This window comes from Oryzias latipes, chromosome 7, assembly GCF_002234675.1.
Source record: "Oryzias latipes chromosome 7, ASM223467v1".
Classification (NCBI taxonomy): Eukaryota; Metazoa; Chordata; class Actinopteri; order Beloniformes; family Adrianichthyidae; genus Oryzias; species Oryzias latipes.
This window is the reverse complement of record NC_019865.2, coordinates 1,229,167-1,249,850: the sequence shown is the minus strand read 5'-3', so window position 1 is coordinate 1,249,850 and position 20,684 is coordinate 1,229,167. Positions and strand designations below refer to the sequence as shown.

Genomic DNA, 20,684 nt, shown 5'->3' with positions numbered 1-20,684 from the left:
TTAAGAACCGAGGCAGGAACAAAGGAAGCTCTGGGGGGGCAGAAACTGTAAATGCCCCCACATTTACATCTAATATCAGGAAAATGTGACAGACCAAAAATAAGAGGGACAAAACAACAAACTATATTATTTAAATGTATGTGACATCTTGTGGTTTTAATAATCTGGGGTGAGAAAGTTCAACTGTTCTTCTGAGAGGCTAAAGAGCATGAATCCCCATCAGAATCCTCTTTATTCTCCTAAAACCCTCCCTTCGCTTGGATGGGCGGACTGCAGCCATCCTGATTCTCTTCCCTCTGATCAGAATTCTCCTCCTCTAATGAGCTTGACCTTTCACCTCTCATGTGATGCACGTCTGGAGCTTCTTCTCATCTTCAAACCTTTTTCTGACCGTCACGATGGACACAGAGAGCCTTTCATGGTGGATCCACGGTGGCTTTAAATCATAATACTAGGTTTTAAAAGCAAACCAATCGAAGCCCCAAAGGCTTCGGCAGCAGAGTGTGAAGCCTCAACTGCCGTCTATGAAGCAGCAGCTTTGGCAGCTCCTGCGACAGATCCACGAGCATCACAGAGTTCAGAAATCTGTCTTCTAACCACGTCAGCAGGAACGATCATTAAAGCCAATCACCTGTCTCTCTGAAGCTGTGCTTCATACGTGAATCTGGATCTGATGATGGTTTCCTCACAAAGCTCAGCACAGATGGAAAAACGTATCGTTTGATTCCCCCCTAATTGAGCGGGAAGTGGGGTGAAATTAAAACGCTGACTCTCCGGAGCTTTCTGTGCCGCGGTAACGGAGGCGGTTAGGGAATTTTGTGGAACAAGCACCAACAATTTGCCATTAATGTTCCTTAGGATCAAGTGTTTTAGAAATGTTTGCCGTGAGAAAAGCCCAAAGCGATGCGTGCCAAACCCCCTCCTGCACCGCCGTGACACCACAGACTGCAGACCGGTCCACACCAGCAACTTCTTGTTGGGTTTTCAGACGACACAACACAAAACTAATACTTTTTTTTTAATTCAAGTATTTTATTGAGTTTTCACAGTTAACATGTATGACAAATCCCCCCAATAAAAAACAAAAAAACACTAAAATAAAAATAAAATAAAAATAAAAACAGAACATAAACATACACAAGTGAGGATTACCGATAACAATTTCCAATACATAGTGTATTAACGTGTCATCATTAAGGCATCATTGATAAGTAAAGACAAAAGCTGTCCCATTTTTCAGCCACATATATATTTTTGCAACTCACTCTTCCTAACATCTTTTCACAGGCGCTATTTTCTATCATTTTTTCTTTCCACATTTTTAGCGTTGGGATTTGGGGTTCTTTCCATAATTTCAAAATCAGACGAGCACATGTTACCAGTCCAGTATTCAATACTCTGAAAGTAGTTTTGCTTAGTAGCGGCACCTCTTTTCTATCCCCTAAGAGACATAGTCTTGCTGATTTGGGAAGTTCACATGCTATCCAGCCCTGTATGCATTCCAACACTTTACTCCAAAGTCTAGAAATAAGTGGGCACTCCCATATTGCATGAATAAAGGTACCTCTCTCCTTATGACACTTCCAACACAGATCATTTTCACTGATTCCGATCACATGAAGTCTAGATGGAGTGTAGTAGTACCTGTTAAGTATTTTATATTGAATAAATTTGCCTCTGGCTTCCCTGATGTAAATTCCATTGTCAGAAAGAATTGTTTGCCATGAATCATCATCGATTATACAACGCAGGTCTCTTTCCCATATTGTTTTAAGTCCTTTGCTTGTGTTTTTTTTAGCCCATGGGCAGATTTTATACCATTTGGATGCCTTGCCTAGCAGTGTGGGTAGTCTTAGAAAGTTTTCTATTGGATTCCCATCTTGCGACAGTCCGACTTTCCCTTTTAAGCAATCTCTAAGTTGTAAATACCTCCAAAAGTTACCATGTCCTTCCAAATTATATTTCATCTTAATGTCATCATATGACATGAAAATGTCCCCTTGGAATACATCCCCAATTGTTCTAATACCTTTTTGCAACCACTGTGCCCAGTAGATAGATCGCTTACCAATCTTAATTTTAGGGTTGTGCCATAAAGATGCATACTTTTGCAGATGTGGAGAAAGCTTACACTTTTTATGCACCTCCAACCACACCATCTTTGAGAATTCCAAGATTGGGTTATTGGTCCTGCCTCTCTGCTCACCTGGCTTTTGCACTAATATCTCCATCGGTGTAAATGGGAACGTAATGCCCCGTTCTACTAGGACCCAGTCTGCGTCCAGTTCTCTACCAACCCAGTGCTTTGTCAGTCTTGACATCTCAAAGGAGATGCTGTAGTGTTCTATATTAGGTAGAGCTAATCCACCATCTTTTTTTGGTTGGCAAAGCCGGTCCATACTGATTCTGGGTTTCCCGCCATTCCAAAGAAATTCTTTAATCATTTTATTATATCTTAGTAGGATTTGTTTTGGGATGCTCATTGGTAACATTCCGGTGTAGTAATTAATTAGCGGGGCCACAGCCATTTTTATTGTATTAACCTTACCCCATAATGTCAAGTTTAACTTACTCCACTTATCTAAATTAGTTTTAATTTTGGTGAGTAATTTTTCCATATTATCTGCCATAATGTCAAGAATACTTGGGTTCAGTTCTATACCTAAATATTTCATCCCTTTATCTACCCATCTAAAGTTAAAGCCAGACAGCAAACTTGGGGTGCAAGTTTGAGATACTGGCATTGCCTCTGATTTGTGCCAATTTATTTTATACCCAGAAAGTTTGGAGTATTCATTCATAACCTCAAGTAGAGTTGGTATGGAGTTAGCGGGGTCTTGGCTCAGTATTAGAATATCATCCGCATACAGAAATAGTTTATGGTCCCTATCTCCTCCATATACGCCCTTAATTCTAGGGTCTTCCCTGATTTGGATAGCCAGGGGTTCCAAAAATATTGTGAATAAGAGCGGGCTGAGACTGCATCCCTGACGGGTTGATCTAGAGATATCAAAAAAAGGAGATAGTACCCCATTTGTGAAAACTGCAGCTTTTGGTCTCGAGTATAATGTCTTAATCCACCGGCAGAAGTTGTCTCCAAATCCAAATTTTGTTAGTGCTGTAAACAAAAAATTCCATTCAACCCTATCGAAAGCCTTTTGGGCATCGAGGGATATTGCGACTACGGGGTTCGAACTATGTTTATTCATCCATAGAAGATGTAGTAATCTCCTCATGTTATCAGCTGACAGTCTATTTTTGACAAAACCAACTTGATCTTTATGAATAATCTTTGGCAACTCCTTCTCTAGCCTCATTGCTAATATTTTTGATAGTATTTTGCAATCCACATTTATTAAACTTATTGGTCTGTAATTGGCTGGGTCCGTTAAGTCTTTGTCACCTTTTGGTATTAATGATATTATTGCCTGGTTAAAACTTTCAGGGAGTGTCCCAAAATCATAGGCTTCTTGAAGTACTTTAGTTAAGAATGGGCACAGTACTTCTGTAAATGTTTGGTAATATTCAACTGGAAAGCCATCTATCCCAGGTGATTTCCCAGTTTTCATCTTACTGATTGCTTTCCTAACCTCAGCTTCCGTTAAAATAGAGTCCATTGCATCCTTCCCCTCTCGTGAAATCTGTGGTATCGTCACCTTATTATAAAAAGCATCTAACTGTTCTGTGCTAGCAGCAGTTTCTGATGTATACAGTTTTTGGTAGAACTGTTCAAAGACGGTGTTAATTTCACCAGATGATGTCACCAGTCTATCATTCTTTTTTATTGCTGTGATGACGTTTTGATTGTCCAGCTGTTTGAGTTGTCTAGCAAGTAGCTTTCCCGTCTTTTCACCCTTCTCATAGAAGTTTGTTCTAAGCCGAAAAAGTGCATATTCCGCCTTTTTGTTATATGTTTCATGGAGGTTAAATTTCAGTTTACAAATTTCTTTAAATGTACTTTCATTATAGTTTTGTGCTAGCTGTTTTTCCCATTCCTTTATTTGATTTTCCAGTATTTTTATTTTCTCCCTGCTCTCTCTTGCTTTTTTAGAGCTATAGCCCAGACATTTTCCTCTCATGAATGCCTTGAGAGCATCCCATACCGTGGCCAGTCTGTCGGTTGACCCAATATTTATATCTAAAAAACATTTGATTTCCTCTTTTAATGATGCTACAAACTGTTCATCACGCAGGATACCCAAGTTTAGTCTCCATCTACCACGCTTAATTTTACCCATTTGAAATTGAATGTGTAGTTCCACTGGTGCATGATCAGTGAGAGCAATAACACCTATTTCACAATTAGTAACTAGTTCAGTGCTAGAGTTTGAGATAAGAAAATAATCAATTCGGGAATAAGATTTGTGGGAATGTGAGTAGAATGTATATTCCCTTTCCGAGGGGTGCACAAGTCTCCAGATATCTACCAACCCAATTTCCTCCTTAAGGGAATTTAATGCTAACCCTTTTCTGGTGTTGAACTTAACATTGTTAGTACTTTTATCTAGAAAATCATCAGGCACCTGGTTAAAGTCCCCACCTATCAATATATGTCCTTCTAAATTACTCAGCATCTTACTAATCTTGTAAATAAAGTCAGGTTCATCCCCATTTGGGGCATATACATTCACCAAGACAACCTTAATTCCATTAATAAGGGCCTGAATGCATAGCAGTCGTCCATCATCATCCTGAAGCTGCTTTAGAAATACAAAGTTAAGTTTTTTGTTGATAAGTGTCATCACACCACGGCTTTTACTCGACACGGAGTTGTGAAACACTTTGCCAACCCAGTCTCTTCTCATTTTTAAGGCTTCCTTATCTTTTCCAAAATGCGTTTCTTGGATAAATGCAACATCAGTACCATGAGATTTGAGGTAACTGAGAACTTTTTTCCTTTTAATCGGTGTGCTGCAGCCATTTATATTCCAAGACACCAGGTTTATATCCATATTACCCATTGTTATAGAATTTCAGAATCAGCTTGTCGTTTAACGTGACCTAGAATCCAATGACATTTTAGAACAAATACACATGCAACATAAACAACTTCCTCACTGTTTGAAAATTTCCCATAATTAACAAAAATATAAAAACGAAAACTTAAACACTGCACTAAAACAGAACATGGCAGTGTAGTAACTCTCCAACCAAGTGTAGACTTTATTTTGGTCCGTGTGGGTTCTGAAGACTCTACCTGTCCTCCACCTGTCTTCTGGATGTAGCCACGCCTCGATGCCCCCCCTCCCCGTCATGTGTGAAAATCTTCCTCTCTCCCCTCTTCTTGCATTACTCCGTCTCCACGGCCATGTTTTCTTTAACAAAGTTTTCAGCTTCCTTCGCATCTGTGAAGCTCATGCGTTCCTGCTTCCATGTAAATCTGAGGGTTGCTGGATGTGCCAGTGTGTGTTTCACCTGGCGTTGCCACAACAGCTTCATCACTGGGGAAAACTGCTTCCGCTGAGCCACACGCTCCTTGGTCAGGTCTTCAAAAAATGACAGCTTACAGTTTTCCCACAATATGCCTCTTTTCTTCTTGGCAGCCATGAGGACTTTCTGCCGGGCTGTAAATCGCAGAAATCTCACCAGTATGATGCGTGGAGGTTGGTTAGGTCCTGGACGTGGTCCCGGGCTTCTGTAGCAGCTTTCAATCTCGTATTCCACTCCATCCAGCCCGAGGCCGTCGGAGATTAACTTCCTAATGTAATCACATAGAGCGCCGTTTCCTTCCATTCCTTCTTTCAGTCCCACCAATCTTATATTCTTCTGCCGATGTCTGTTTTCTTGATCATCCGCACGAGCCCAAAGTAGATCAAGCTTCTTAGCTAGCAGCTTCTTGTCTTTAGCCACATTAGCAACTTGGTCCTCCATGTCCGAAATGCGGTTCTCGGCTCCAGTTAGCCGTAGTTGGATTGCACTTACGGCGTTCTTTAACTCTGTCGTGTCAGACTTAATAAGCGAAACATCACTTGCCACCACGTTCAGTGTAGCTCCCACTTTAGTAATTTCTGCAAGCAGGTCGCTTATTTCGGTCCTCTGGCCTTCATGTTGATTAGCAGAGCTAGCTTCGCCAGTAGAAACAGTCGGGAGGCGCGTTTGTATACTTCGTTTTTTCTGACTCATGGCGATGTTTCGGCTGGGAGAGGAAAAAAATCTTGTATCTTAACAAGTTTAGCTGCGTTTAAATTATGCAGACGGGAAGAGTTTCGTAATTTGACGTGTAAAAATTAAGACGGGGTACGGAGCTCATCTACTATGCAGCCACCTCCTGGCACCTCATCACGTGACTCCCAAAACTAATACTTGACCCGTTTATGAAGAACTTGCAGGAGGCGGAGCATTGCTAGCTGTACTGTTAGTAGCACGACTTTGTTTGGTTTGCTGGTTTGTTCGTCTCCTCCTCTTTTTTCCCTTAGCTGGGAACGACCACCTTCTCTGCACCCGGTTCTTCAGGACTTGTCTCCTTAGTGACTGTAGTTTTTTCCTCTCTGTTTGACATGTGATCCATCCTTGAGACAGACGGTTTCATAGACGTGAAGACTCTTCACTGCTTTCATGGGATAACAATGGGAAGGACCAGGTAAAACCGGAAAGTCGTGGAGGAATAGTGGCTCCAGAACAAAAGAGGCATATATGAGGTCTGAGTGTTACCACATGAAGTCCTCCAGTCAGTGTCTCCTTCTTCAACCTTTATCTCCCATCTTCTAATGAACAATGAGGAGGAGGGACGGGGCCTCCTGGCAGACGCACAGAAGCAAAGAGGAGGACACAAAGAAGGAGTTCATGGGAGGAAATGCACACCAGAGAAACTGCCTCTCCACTCGTACCATTGTCTCCATGTAAATAGGAGCTGATCAAGATTCCAGGAGCATCCAGACCAGCAGGCTCTCTAAGGCCAGACTGAGAGCCCTACCCAGAAGGCATCTGTGTTCGTACCTCCACTCCAGTCTTTCAACGTTCAAATCAATCCTTTTTCCTGATGCAGGTGCTCACACAGCACCGTCGTCGGTTCTTCTGAACCAAACGGGTCTTTCCAGCATTCTCCGAGCTCTTGGCAGTCAAACACCACCAGCCAGCCGTAAATCCACCGGAAGTCCAGGATGTGCGTTCATATGATGAACTGATGAAAAGGCACCTCTAGACGCCGAGGTGTGGAGGGTCTCTGTGGGTGCAAACCCCCCAGCCTTCATGTCTGTCACCACCCTCTGGCCTCAGGTCAAGGCCAACTGCAGGCTCACCTGTTGCCCTCATTGAACGGGGCGTCTGCAGGTAATATTACACCCGACTAGACCTTGATCGGACCAGAACCGAGCTCTGAGTATCAAAGGACCCAGGTTCGGTCGGGTTTAGATGGAGATGAGCTCTTCATTCCCCCGAGGGAGGCAGCTATCAGCTGGAGGTTTCTGCACTCACGCATTTCCCACAGGAGATCGACCCATTGTTCAGAGAACAACTGTACGACAAAACCCCCAATTTCCATGCAAACACACACAGGCTGCTTTGGCCTTTGGGAAACAGTCACAGATTTGCTGAATCCACTTCAGACAAAGAGGAGCAAATATTTGTGGAGCAGTGGCGGAACATAAAACCCTCTTTGGGTAAACATGCAACGCGCTCACATGCATGTCCTGCTTTTAGGGAGTCCAGCTGTTCGGTTGACCTGAACAGTCAGTGAGTCACAAAACCTTTGCTCCATGATGGACGGCATCATGAAGGCAATGAACCCGAATCACAGAAACAAACGAGACGGACACTTCGTCAAAGCCAAGTGTAACACCTCTGTGTGTGTGTGTGTGTGTGTCTGCACGCCAACTTTGGTTATATTACACACCTAACGGGAGAACAACAAGGATCCTCTGAAACAATCAGATAAAATTTCAATGACTTTCACTCCAAGTAAAACGTCACTCTTTGTCTAAACCAAAGGAAAACTGTCTTCTATCCGACAATAAAACTTTGGTTCAAATGCAGAAGTGAAAAGCTTTTGGGCTCCACATTAAACAGCATTCCTTCAGGGGATTTCATTTGGAAAGAAAGACCAAACTACAGAGCAGTGCTGACAGGTAAAGGTGAAGTTCACCTCCAGCTCTCAAAGCTGTCCAAAAGCATGTTTCCAGGAGCTCCTTCACAGGAATTATTGGTATTTCCCACTGCATCACTGCCAAAAATTCCAATTGATTCACAGAAAATTTGATTCATTAGAAAGATTGGTTATGAAAAGGCTTGACTGATGGAACCTGAACAGTTCTACATTAATATAAATACTAATTGGTTCATGGATTTGATCAAATGTTAAATCAGTAAATACTATTAAAAAATACTAAACGTAAACTCTGCCCTGTTTAAAAGACGGAAAAATCTACAAAGTATTAAAATGAATATGAAAACCATCCATCTCTTCTCTGAACCTGCTTGGTCACGGTTGGGGTCATGGGGTCACCCAGCTACTGTTTGGGCGAAGGCGGGGTTTACCATGGACAGGCGACAAGTCAAAATAAAAGTCAACTTTAACAGAGCAACAACAGTTTCTTTATCAACCTATAACTGCTTTAGTCATGTTAAGGCCGTGTCCCACAACCACTACGTATGTTTCCTACATACTGTCCTTACGTGAAATTTGCAGATGTATCAGGAATGAACCACGTTAAAAACACAGAAAAAGTCCAAATAAACCACGCAAAGAACACGTAAATCAATGTAGAACATGAGCCGTTCATGATTATTGTGATGTTTATATGCAATTCATTAGTGATTCATGTGTCAATTACGTCATTGTAACGTGAAATCTGCGCCGTATAGAAGATTTAAAAGTTCTACATCGGTGGGTCATGCATGAAAAGTCTGTAAGACAAACATAGAACAGTCGTGGAAAGACACAAATTTGCGTATGCATCTTTTAAAAAAAAACACAATTGCATAAGATTTACGTCATAATTGTGTATAAATGATGTGAAAAACGCACAAACTGCGTAATTCTCAACCGACCAAAAATTCAGAACAGCTAAAAACCAAATTCACGTACAGAGCTGTCGACCGAAACCCTCGCCGGACATCTGAGCGCGTCGATGAACGCAAGAAACACGAATGAATGACGTCTATCACCCATGGGTCACGAAAGACCGACAGTTCATATGTGGAAAATGTGTAGGTTGTACATATTGGCTGTGCGACACGACCCTAATGAGATGATTGTTGCTGTGAATTTACAGTTTTGTGGTTTTGACCTCTGACCTTCAGCAAAAGAAACTCTTCTGTGTTTTTAGGATTTATAACCACAAACTAATTTAACAGTTGAAGTACTTTTACCACAGAAAGGATCCTGAAGTCCAACAGATACATACAGCTTTATGTATCAGGTACACTTCTACACTGTTTTACCATCTGTTTCTGCCGTTTAGTTTCCCTTTGATTTCATAAAAAAAACACAAACACAAAGACACACACTAACACAAAGGTCTGGAAAGAATAAAAATAACGAATAAAATCAACAAAGTAAAAAACGTCCTGCTCTGTTGGTGTACGCCTAAACCCCGTGTGCTTTATTGCACCTCCCAACATTTTCCTCAAACATCCCAAAGACAGACGAATAAACAGGAATGTTACGTCACGCCTCGTCACACCTATTGGAGGATGTTCTCCAATTCTCAGAACATTTGCCTGCTGCAGGTACAGCTGCTGACCATGAATGGAAGGTCAGGCAGCTTTTTGCTTTTGCAAAATGTTAGCTTCACATGAGTGGATGAGAGCTCCACCAGCTGAAGAGCCGTGGTCCCATGTTGAATGTCATGACAAACACTTTGTGTTGACGTTTCCTTCCAAAGGTGCGACAGTAAAGTCTGCTCCCGCCTGTCGTGTGCGCCTCCTCTGACCTCCTCCACCAGGTTTCTCCGTTTGCCTCTGAAAGCCGTCACCTCCTCGCCATTGTTGGCGGAAACCACAGGGGCAGACGAAGCGCGTCCCTGCTGACCTCTGACGGCATGTCAGCGACGACACGTCGGCCTGGAGTCGCCCCTCAGAGGGGTTTTAACAGAACACGTATGTGACACATTCATGCACTTGATCTTTTCAGGAAACAAACTAAACTTCAGAGTCTCAGAGGAAATTTCCACACAGATCTAAAACTTAACGTTAGGAAACCAAACTGACACTTAAGAAGGAACTTCAGGAAATAGAGCGGAAGCAGTGAAGCTCCGCCCTAATGCCTAACAGTGTTTTTCACATGTTCGCCTAGCATTTTCCTGATAACAGAAGACAGACAAGACATTAAACGGTTCCACTGATAGATTTGAACAAAGGTGGCATCCACTATTCCAAACGGTACAGCAGGTACAATTTTATTCTTTTCCAGACTAAATCACTTGTTCTGGGAGTTCCTTTTTCTCTGGTTGCCTTTTGGTTACTTTAATTTACTCTTCTGAGAAATCTGAACATGTGTTATGTAACAATTATTGAAACTTATAATATTTTCTAAAGCTTTAATGGAGAGGGTTGGTGCGGTTTTGTGTGTCTTTGTTTTTGTTTGTTCTGTATTGTTATTGTTTTCAGCTCTTTTATTTAATTTTTTTAAAAGAAGATTGTGCAAAAGTACCTTTACTTTAACTGATTTCTGTAATTTGATGGAGATTTTGTACAAGTTCTACATAAAACAAATAAAGTTTGGAGAAAAATAAGAAAGAAGACAGATAGAAAAAAAATTTCTGAATGTAAGTCGATTTTTTGATCATTTGGTCAGTGTGCGACTCACTCGGGTGAAACATGTAATTGTTTAAAAATAAATACCAACAACCAGTAGAGGGCGCTGCAGGGGTCTCAGCATTAGCTACTGACTGCAACACAGAAGTCGAAGCACTGCTCAGTCTCACGCTGGGCTTGTCAGAAAGCGACACAGACGAAGAATTCAACTGGTTTATTAAGAGTTTAGTTGACTTTTTCTGAGCTTTTTCTTTATGTTATTTTGCACTGATAGACTAGATTCCTCCTGTGCTTCATGAAGCTAAATAATCATCACTGTTCTACGGTATGGAGGCATGCAGATATTCAGTCTATTGTTATCTATTCTGTTCATATGGTTTGCCCTTTTAAAGGGCCTACATCATGAAATTATAATGTTCATTTCTCACAAAAAAACTCCCCAAAGTGATATTTTGATCCACATATTTCTGAGTATTCTTCTAAAAGCTGCTCTCTGAGCACCAGCCCCTCCATGAAAACGAGCGGGTTCTCACATTGTGATGTCACAAAGTGAGGAACAGTCCCTTCCAGGAAGAGTCTGCTAGTGGCTAGCTCCGCCCCCAGGATTGAAGACACACCCACCTCTCTGCTAAACGCTTTCATTTTCTATGCACATCCATCTTGCCAAAAGTTCGGATGTTGTTTGTGTTCGTGGGCGAAACGCAGACACGGACTAAGTTGACCTCATGAAAAGTGCGGCACCCACAAGGAGTGAAAGGCGGAGCCTCAAAGATCGAGTCGTCTTGGAATATAAATCCTTTTTCATAAAAAAATGTTTTTTAGTGAGCAAACGGTCATAAATTATCAAATACATAGATCCAGTTTAGTCTGAAAGCCTTAAGACAAGGTCTTTTATTAGGACTAGGTCCTTTATGATCAAATGTCTGTTCATGATCCTGTATTTTGTCAAATACATTTCTCCAAGCGTGCGACTTATAGTCTTTGTTTTCCTTGTTTTTCTGCAGAAACTATGTTCTAGAAAACGATGCGTTTTTAGATTCTGGCTAAAAACGGCATCATCATGACTAAAAGAGCACTGAGAAAACAGATCAGAAGATGATGGGGGTGGGTCTTTGATGTGGTTGGAGGTGGAAGTACGCCATGTTTGGTCTTGTATTCAGCCGAATGTTCTCAACCCTGAAAGCGTCACAGGTCAGACAGTTTGTGGAGTCACATTTGTGTTTTCATTACAAATGTTTCTGAAATCAGCAGAGTTCTTTAAAATCAAAACCTTGATGGAAACTGCGGTCAGTGTGAGGCAGAGACAACGCTGACGAAGGCCTGATGAATGAGGTCAGACGCTGCACAGAGTGCACCTGGTTGTTTGGGCTGTGGCGGCTTCACAGTGGGAGGAATTCCAGCCTAATTACAGGTGGAGGAGGAAGATGACGGCTGTGAGAATACAGTAGAGCGACAACAGAAGGGTTTTCGGCCCGTCCGGTGAAAACCGTCCCTGCCTGAAGGCCGTGGCGACAAACCCGGCGTGCAGACGCGCCCCTGTCACGATGCAGAAGAGACGCTGATGACAAGTGAAAGCAGGTAAACACAGAACAGAAACCACCGCAGGAACCGTCAAGTCACAAAGGAGAGACGGGGATCACCATGACAACACCCCACCAGAGAGGCGGGAAAGGAGCCGCCGTCCCAGCAGCAAGGAAACACAGGGAAGGTGTGTGCCCCCCTGGGATTTGACAAGTACTCTTCCTGTACGTGTTGAAAAAAAAGACCCTCCCCATCAGGAAGGACCGGAGATGAAAGCAGAACTTGAGAGGAGGAGAGCAGCTCGAGTGACAAAGGTGTAGATGGATGGAGGAATTCCTCCTGACAAAAGCTAGCGAGGTTGAAAATCAGTGCAGCCCCCCACTTCCGTCTGGGGAGGGCGGAAAAATTTAATTAAACTCTGAACCCCCCCTCTTCTCGTTTAATCCAAGCATGGGGTAATTAAGACGAAGCATCGGCCACTTCATCCCAGGAATTCCGTCAAAAGAAAAGGAATCAAGATGCTAAAATTCCTGTTAGCTTTGTTTTTGTGAAGTTAACTGGAAAAGTTCAGAAGTTATTGAACCTGTTCAGGTTTACAGGAACTTCAGTTCCAGATGGATTCTGGAACAAAAAAAACATTTAGAAGGTTATGCAAAAAAAAAAGGGTTTCCTTTACTTTCCTTGTTGCTTCCAATCTGAGAAGCTCGGCTTCAACCAAAGTGACGGCTCAGCTGACCTAAACCCAAATCCCACCGGGGGGCGCTGCAATCCGGCCCCCATGGCTCCTCAGAACCTGCTGCTCTGCTCCACAGCTGCAGATCCGGAGCTCTGGAGGCATTCCTGAATACTGGATCCTGAATCCAATCTTTGATTCCTTGCAGGTCCAACCTTCTTCTGAGGGAAAGTTTCCGGATGCATTTAATGTCCCACTCGGAACTTTTTGGGTCAATTTCCCAAAAGCAGATTAAGTATAAATACTACAATTTTAAATATCGTCCTGACTACCAGACAATAAAAATTTGTCTGGCCAAAATTCTTTTAAATCCACCAAAAACTACAATTCCCAGAGCCCCGCCCCTTCACATTTGGTATCATTGAAAAGCCTCAAACGTCCTCTGTAGACGGCAAAAAGGAGTTCATTCAATAGAATGCAGTGGATGGGAGGCATTCAGGTTTAGAAATGTCCTCTCCAGACGACATCTGCATTACTGCTGGTCAGGAGAACATCAGAAATGTTCATTTAAAAATGTAAAAATGTTCCTCTTTGGGTTGTAGAAATCTGTCTACAGAAGAGAAAAAACACTTCAAACACAAACCGGGTTGCTGTTTTTAGAGTCTCTACAGCATCTCTTCATTCTGTGCCAATTACTATCAGATGATCCAGTTTCTGGTTCCTGACAAAACCAACCCAAACAAGCAGCCATTGAAGATGCCATGTTCTGCTCCAGAAAGAGCAGTGTGAAAGTAGAGCTAAACAAATGAAGATGAGATGTTTTTGTGTTTTCTCAATGTCAGATCTCTGGATCTTTGGACACAGCTGAGCGCCAAGTTCAAGCCCAAAGTGATGGTTTTAGAATAGAAGAAATCAGTTTAAAAGGTGCTTAAATACATTTTACAGAAGGAGTCTGGAGTTTGAACATGCAACTCTGAGATCCATAATATCTGAGCAGCTTTGATGTTGGACATTGTGCCAGTGCGGGCACCTCGACCGTGAAACGGCGGGCGTGTCACCACATGTGAGATGTTAACAAGCTCAGAGAAAACCATCAATTCCATCTGCGATGCTTATCAGCAGCAGAGTGATACTCTCCTGCTTCTGGCTGGGACCTCAGCCAAAGGGAGCAGACTGTGATCAAGTGGTCCATTCCTCTTTTTGCTCTCCTCCATCTTTCATGGCTTTTTCATTTCAAAGTCCTTTATGGGTCCGCCAGGCGGGCTCGCCACTCCTGCATTTTTAATTAAAATCTAAAATGTGCAATAACTCTGGAGACTCTGGGAGAGCTGGCCCACGGATCAGATGGCAGACTTCTGCCAGCTTTTTATCCCATTTTTGCCAAACGCTTGGATCCAGGCCAAACAGGACGGGCATTTTTACCTTTCCAGAAAAGCCCTGCACCCCCCCCCCCCCCCCCCCCCAACTGCCTAATCCATTCAAAGAGCCTCAGAAAAATCCAATCCTTAAAGTCACTTTTCCTGACTTCCCATGACTCCCAGAAGACAAAAGGCTTCTTGTGTCGGAATGGCTGGTATAAAGACCCCCGCGCTATCCTGCAGTCATATGGGTGCAGCTGCATGGCGTTCTCACACTCTTTCCATAGGTACAATCACATAAATCCCATCACTGTTGGAAATAGCTGGAGGCCATATGTTTCTGTACCTGGGAAAGTGGTGGGCTGTCCCGCTCGGCGCTGCCGCAGTAATCTAATCCACCCCCAAAGTTTTTGATGAGATTAGGAAGTGAGCAGGTGGCGGTGGAGGTTAACATCATAATTATACGGCAGCAAATCCGTTTTAAAAAAAAAAAAAAAAAACGGCGGACCACCGCACATGAGAAGAGGCAATGGCAACGGAAACCACTGCGCAAAATCGCAAATCTCCAGAGATTAGACGGATCCCTAAAGACCTCTAATTTAACCCCAGCCACCCAAAGCACCTCAGTCTCCAGACGTGACGTTCACCTGACATGAATGCTGCACATAAAACTGCAATGTTCAGCCCTCCCCACATTGTTTCCATTCTACTATTATCTTCTCACATCTCAAAGAGGAGGGGGGGGGGGCAGACAGGTTAGAAATTCCAGGCCTGTCCTTACACAAACACTGGAGAAAAAAAGGCTCCAGGTATTCAGCGTAGCCATGGCTCATTCACTGAAAAAGCCAAAGAAGTGGGGGGGGGGGGCCATCCTGCCCACCCGAAAGCATTCCTCCTTCATCGCCCACCATCATTAACCCAGACCACCTGCTGGGAAACCAGAACCCCCATCACGTTCTGCCGGACTGCTGTGCACACAGATCCAACCCCATGAGTGTTCTGACCACTGACCGTATATGAGAACTGGACTGAGGGGCCCCTCCCCCCACCGTTCCAAATATGGAAGTACCCGCCAAAATCCCAAAGGCGTCTATTGGTCAGAATAACTAGTGCTGCTCTGACACCTTTTTTTTTTCTACATCTCCTTGATAATTCATGGAACACACTGCAAAAAACCTGGAAGCTCCCTGAACTTATCTCTTTAAATGATTTTAAAGCCAGACTGAGAGCACTTGAGGTCATCTCCTTTAAATGTAACTGTTTTTATAATTGAATGTAATTGTATGTGTTGTCTATGTCTGCAGCTTTTTGCTGCCTCTTGGCCAGGACTCCCTTGTAAAAGAGGTTTTTAATCTCAATGGGACTTTCCTGGTTAAATAAAAGGTTAAATAAAATAAAAAATAAAAATAATCCTTGTTCTTTCTGTAGTTTAAGTTATTCAAGCTACATACTGACCAATCAGAACCCTCTATAAAAGTAGGTGGCCTTGCGTCGAACATTTGAAGCATTTGATTGACAGATTCTCCCAGCCTGCTTTCAGTGGAAGGGGTGCGGTCTTCTAACATTCTCACTCCTGACCTATCAGGATTGAGAATGTAATTCAGGTTCCAACATGGCGACGTGCAGATCACAAAAGAATGACGACCGAATCAACTTCATTTGATTGGAACCTGAAGAAAGTCATTTTCTATGGGTGACGTCTCGCTCGCTCAGTCCAGTTCTCTTTTACAGGCAGTGCAGTGTTCAAACCCCAAAATCTGAGGTAAAGGATGCAGCTGATGCATTATGGGCTGTTTCAAAACTTTAATAATAAGGAAGAGAAGAGCAGGACAGACGGGAGAAGCAGAACTATGCTGCTGGTTTTCATGGCAGCTTCAAGGGACAAACTCTCACAAGCAATCACAAAAGCAGCTGAGAAACAAGTGTGCTCAACACTTCTCCATCAGGACGACTTCCTGCCTGCAGAGCCCCTCCGCCTCTTTGTTTGTAGACGATGAGATGGAAAGATAAGCTTTACTTCCATTTATTTTAACTGTTTATCAAAGCAGAAAGTTCTGCAGTTCTGTCGTCGTCCTCTCCGTCACAAACGTGACCTAAGCTCCAAAGTGAAACCCAATCTGTTGACTCTGCACAATCAGCCCTGATAACGCTGCCCTGAAAGGCTGAAGAGAAACCAGAAAACTGTGCCTGAGACGCCGCCGCCGCCAGACAGGAAGCAGATTCAAGAAGGAACTGGTGAAGTAAAAGTTCTTAGCTTCTCAGTTCAGCCACAGGAACTGCTCCACGTGAAGACTCTGGTTGATGAAGGACACCAACAATAAGGTCCAACAGGAGCCTCCACTAAAGCTTTAGTCACATGCACCCATCCGGCGGGGGCGACCCATACGGGTTCTGCGAGTTTTGGGGTTGTCCGGGTCGGTGGAGGGTCGTAGAGAGGACAGACTGCATCTTAACGGGACTGAGGTGTGTCTGCAGTTCCAACCATGTCGAAGGACTCCATGAAAATGGAACGTACCATTGTGGTGTGTGTGGTAGGTCTATGGTGAGCACATCATTAGTAAGGCGAGTTCTGGCTCCTTACTGACCATGCAAATGCTGCACGCACATGGTGTGCACGCACATGGTGTGCACGCACATGGTGTGCACGTGATCCGTGAGTGTCTGCAGGACGTCCACACACACTACACTCTAATTGTCTGGTTTCCTTATTTCTAAGTCAGGCTGCAGCGAGGAGCGTGCACGTACCACGTGAACAGCACTAACGGGCTCCTTTTTCAGTCTGCAGGATTTGGGGGGATCGAACAATCTATGACCGGTCGCCCACAGCAGGCCTGTAGAAGCATTTTGCCTCTACGGGTTCACTGAGCCGTCTACGATCTTAAAATGTTGTGCAGGTCACCTACGTGCCCCCTACAGCCCACTTTTCACCCATAACACCCCGCATAAGGACAGTTGGGAACAGCCATCTATCTTCACTCCATCCCGATCCAAACTCCGACACGTCTGCCACAGCAAACACAACATCCCCTGCAGGCCGTGTCCACACATGCAGCAGAAATCCTGCGCTCCTCTCTGCGTCTTCATCACTCATCTTACTGCTCTTGCTGGCAGGCGGCTCGTACCCAGACAATGCGCCTCCCCACCGCGCTCTCTGCCAGGCATTCCTGAGTCCGTCCCAGCATCGAAAAGGTAAAGAATGAGGAGCGAGAAGAGGCGGGAGCAGCCAGCGCTGCGGCAGGTAGAGTCTTGTCCGACCCCGCTCAGCCTCTGGGGTTAGAGGCTGTGAGGAAACAGATGCCATCTGACTCCACCGTCTTCATGAAAACTCTTCCCTTCAACCAGCCTGCTTTCCTCTGGAAAAGGAGCTGAGTCATCATCATCAGTGTCATTTAGCAAAAAACTAGGGGAAGAATGACGGAGATGCACATAAATATCACTTATTCAAATCTGCAGAGCCTCCAGGTCTTTATGTGCTTTTGCACTAACATCAGACTAATGACTCCTTGCCACCGTTTTTTTTCCAGCAGCAAGGAAAAACGAGAGAAATCAGATTATGCAAAGTAAGCCCTCTTCAGAAACAAAACCCCTAAACAAACCGTTTGTCTAAACAGCAACTCGGAGCCAAGAAACTCCTCTTTCCACAGCAGGAGTCCGAGACGGAGAAGAGGCCGGAGAATAAAAAGGTTAGCAGAGCAGCGCTCCGTGCCTGGACAGACAAACAGAAGCAGTTTTATGCGGGTGCCAAGAGCAACTTAACACTGCAAATAAGCTCCATCCACAGGAACATCCTGCCACCCAGAACCGGCCACAGGAAGGAGTCCAGAACCCAGCGAGCGCCGATTGCCCCAGAAAGTCCTCCGCGAGGTGATTCGTGCTCTGAATCATTTCCTCGCCGAGTCAAACCTTGAACAGCTGCCAGCATTGTCAGAGAACGTTTCTGATTCATTAGGTAGGTACTGAAGTGAGAAACTTTGGAAAGTTGAAGGATTTTTGCTCAAACTTTAGAAACCAGGAAACCAAGACGCTGGTTTCCTGCAGTAAACCCTGAGCCCGTGTGAGTCAGTAAAGCTCTCCTGTCATGAGCTGTGTGTGTATGATCTGATAAAACAGCCTCGCTTCAAAGTGCAAAGGTCAAGAATCGGCCCTGAGCTGAGAAACGCCTAACCCACAGTTTCTCTGAAAGAGTCAACAAAGCCTCCAAAACTGGAGTCCACGCTGGTTCAGGGAAACCCTGAACGCCGTGAGCCCGACGCCGTTCTAGCAGCCGCTCGTGTGCAAAATCCTGCCTGCTGTGAGTGACGTGCAATGATGGGAATCTCCCAACAACAGCGCGGATCCCGTTCCCATCCCACAGAACCGGCATCTTGGGTCTCCCAGCTCCAGAACCTGGAGTTTCCCTCCGCTCCTCCCTCATGCTCACCTTCCACGCAGTGCTCCACGTCCTCCAGGTTGCGCAGGGTTATCCTCATCAGGCTGGAGTTGAGCATGAGCTCGTTCTTGTGCTCCGGCGCCGCCGACTCCGGGGCCGGGTTGAGGAAGAAGATGCGGGTGTCTCCCGTGGACACCTGGTTGTCGCAGATCCTGGGGTTCCCGAAGCCGCCGATCATCACCTTGTTTCCGCCGTCCAGCAGGATCTGACGGTTCACGTTTGACTTTCCCTTCAAGTAGCGCCAAACTCTGACCTTGGAGGGAGAAGGGAGAGCGTGTTTTGAGGCACAGATAAAATGATCACATTGATGGAGTTTTCAGGCTGGTGGTGATGTGAATGAAAGTCTTCCTGCAGACGGGTGTCACACTGATAGCAGCGTCTCTCTGCAAACATGCAGTGAGCGTGCCCCCCTCCACCACACAGAGTAGCACCATCACTTCTCCACATGCTAGACGTCTGAAAGCGTGAACCGTTCGCCCTCGGCTGACAGGAACACGGGCGCAGGGCAGACGGGGAGCCGACCAGACACCGCTTGTTTAGTTTTCCCGGATTATGGTCTTTGCGACCCACCGCAAAGACCACAAGGCCACTGCAGGGGAAAATTTCATTTCTCAGGAAGGAGGAAGGAGGTTCTCTGACTGAGGACAAGCAGACTCTGAGTCTGGAGGGACTCAAACCAACGGACCATGTCCGTTCTGAGGGTTTCTATGACAGCACGCCGCCACTTCTTTATTAGCGTCTTGGCAGCAGCTTTTAGATCTTCTTGGATCTGCCCGACAGGAAAGTAAAACTACATTTATAGCTGCAGAGAGTTGGAGCGTCCAACATGACGTCACAACTCTCAGGTTTGGATGTCAGGAACAAACTCAACCTGATGCAGGAATCTCATCCTGGACACTAGTCAGGGGCCACCGAGGGCCCCGCTTCTAGCAGCAGCATGTTTGGGATGATTACATGGTCGGCTGGGCCTGCCTTGTAGCCGTGGTGGGGGGTGGGGGGGGGTCTATCTTGTGAAGGCAGAGGATTGTGGATGAATGAGTTTAGACAAGTGTTGCTCAGCAGAGATGCTGATGATGGCCCCGCGCGCCTCCTTCTAAGCTGTTTTTAAACTTTCCTCGCGCCCCAAACTGCTTACCTTGCACGAGTACGTGTGGTGCACCGGGTCCACGTTGATAATCTCGTCCACGGTTCCGGTCAGAACTACGTTGGCTTCCTCCTCGCGGTCCTCCAGCTCTCTTTCCGGGCAGCTCGCGGCGCAAAGCTGAAGCAGCAGAGCCACGAGTAGCCCCGCGCGGAGCAGCGCCGCGCGCCCGCTCCGCGGAGTCCCCTGGGAGCCCATGACGGACGAAGCACGTGAGAGGAAACTTTCTCAGGTGAACCTGCCCGCTGCACGCGCCTGAACTCTCGGCGTGGCTTTCAAAACGTCGCTCCCACTTCCGGCGTCTCCTTCTCCTGCCGCAGCAGCGCTCCAAGCATCCACAGCCCGGGTCAGAAATCCCTCTCTGCCGCCGCCGGCTGGAGGACCAGGAGGAAGAGGAGAAGGGAGGAAGGGACTGGGAACTCTCTCTCTCTATCTCTCTATCTCTCTCTCTCTCGAGGAATGCACGCGCACGGCCGATCTGAATCGCAAATCCCACAAGTGGGGGTGGGGAGTGTGTGTGTGGGGGGGAGACCGATTGTCCTACGCCGCCCCCAGTCGGAGAGACAGCGCCTGTGCGACCCCCTCCCGCAACTGACCCCCCCCACCACCACACACACACACACACACACAGCTGAGCCAACGCAGCCGCGCGCCCAAGTCCAGCAGAGAGATTTAAAGGTGATTCTGGAAGCAATGACCGCCAAACTTTCACGATTTATACCTGAGCGCATGCGCAGCAGCGTTTCAGTTAAACCCCCAGATTTTAAAGTGAGCGGCTGAGACCAGAACTCCCCCACCCACAGCAAAAAAGAAAGAAGTGATGACGTCACAGCGAGAGGAACAATCATAAAAATTAATGCGGCCAAAATC

At 45.3% G+C, this 20,684-nt stretch overlaps 1 protein-coding gene across 9 annotated transcripts in view; it reads right to left on the bottom strand.

Moving 5' to 3' along the window:
• agrn (agrin) overlaps positions 1-20,315 on the bottom strand; it is a 241,823-nt gene extending 221,508 nt beyond the window's left edge. For 3 of the 9 annotated variants that reach the window (XM_023956313.1, XM_023956310.1, XM_023956312.1), the window contains exons 1-2: positions 19,809-20,314; positions 18,665-18,926 (exon numbers count right to left, since the gene is read on the bottom strand). In XM_023956313.1, the coding sequence (XP_023812081.1) occupies positions 18,665-18,926; positions 19,809-20,012 (466 nt within the window). In that variant the 5' untranslated portion in view covers positions 20,013-20,314. Of the gene's footprint in view, positions 1-18,664; positions 18,927-19,808 lie in introns of all 9 variants that reach the window. The other 6 variants (XM_023956311.1, XM_023956317.1, XM_023956315.1 and 3 more) reach the window with 4 other exon arrangements.
• Between the last annotated feature and the right edge of the window lie 369 nt (positions 20,316-20,684).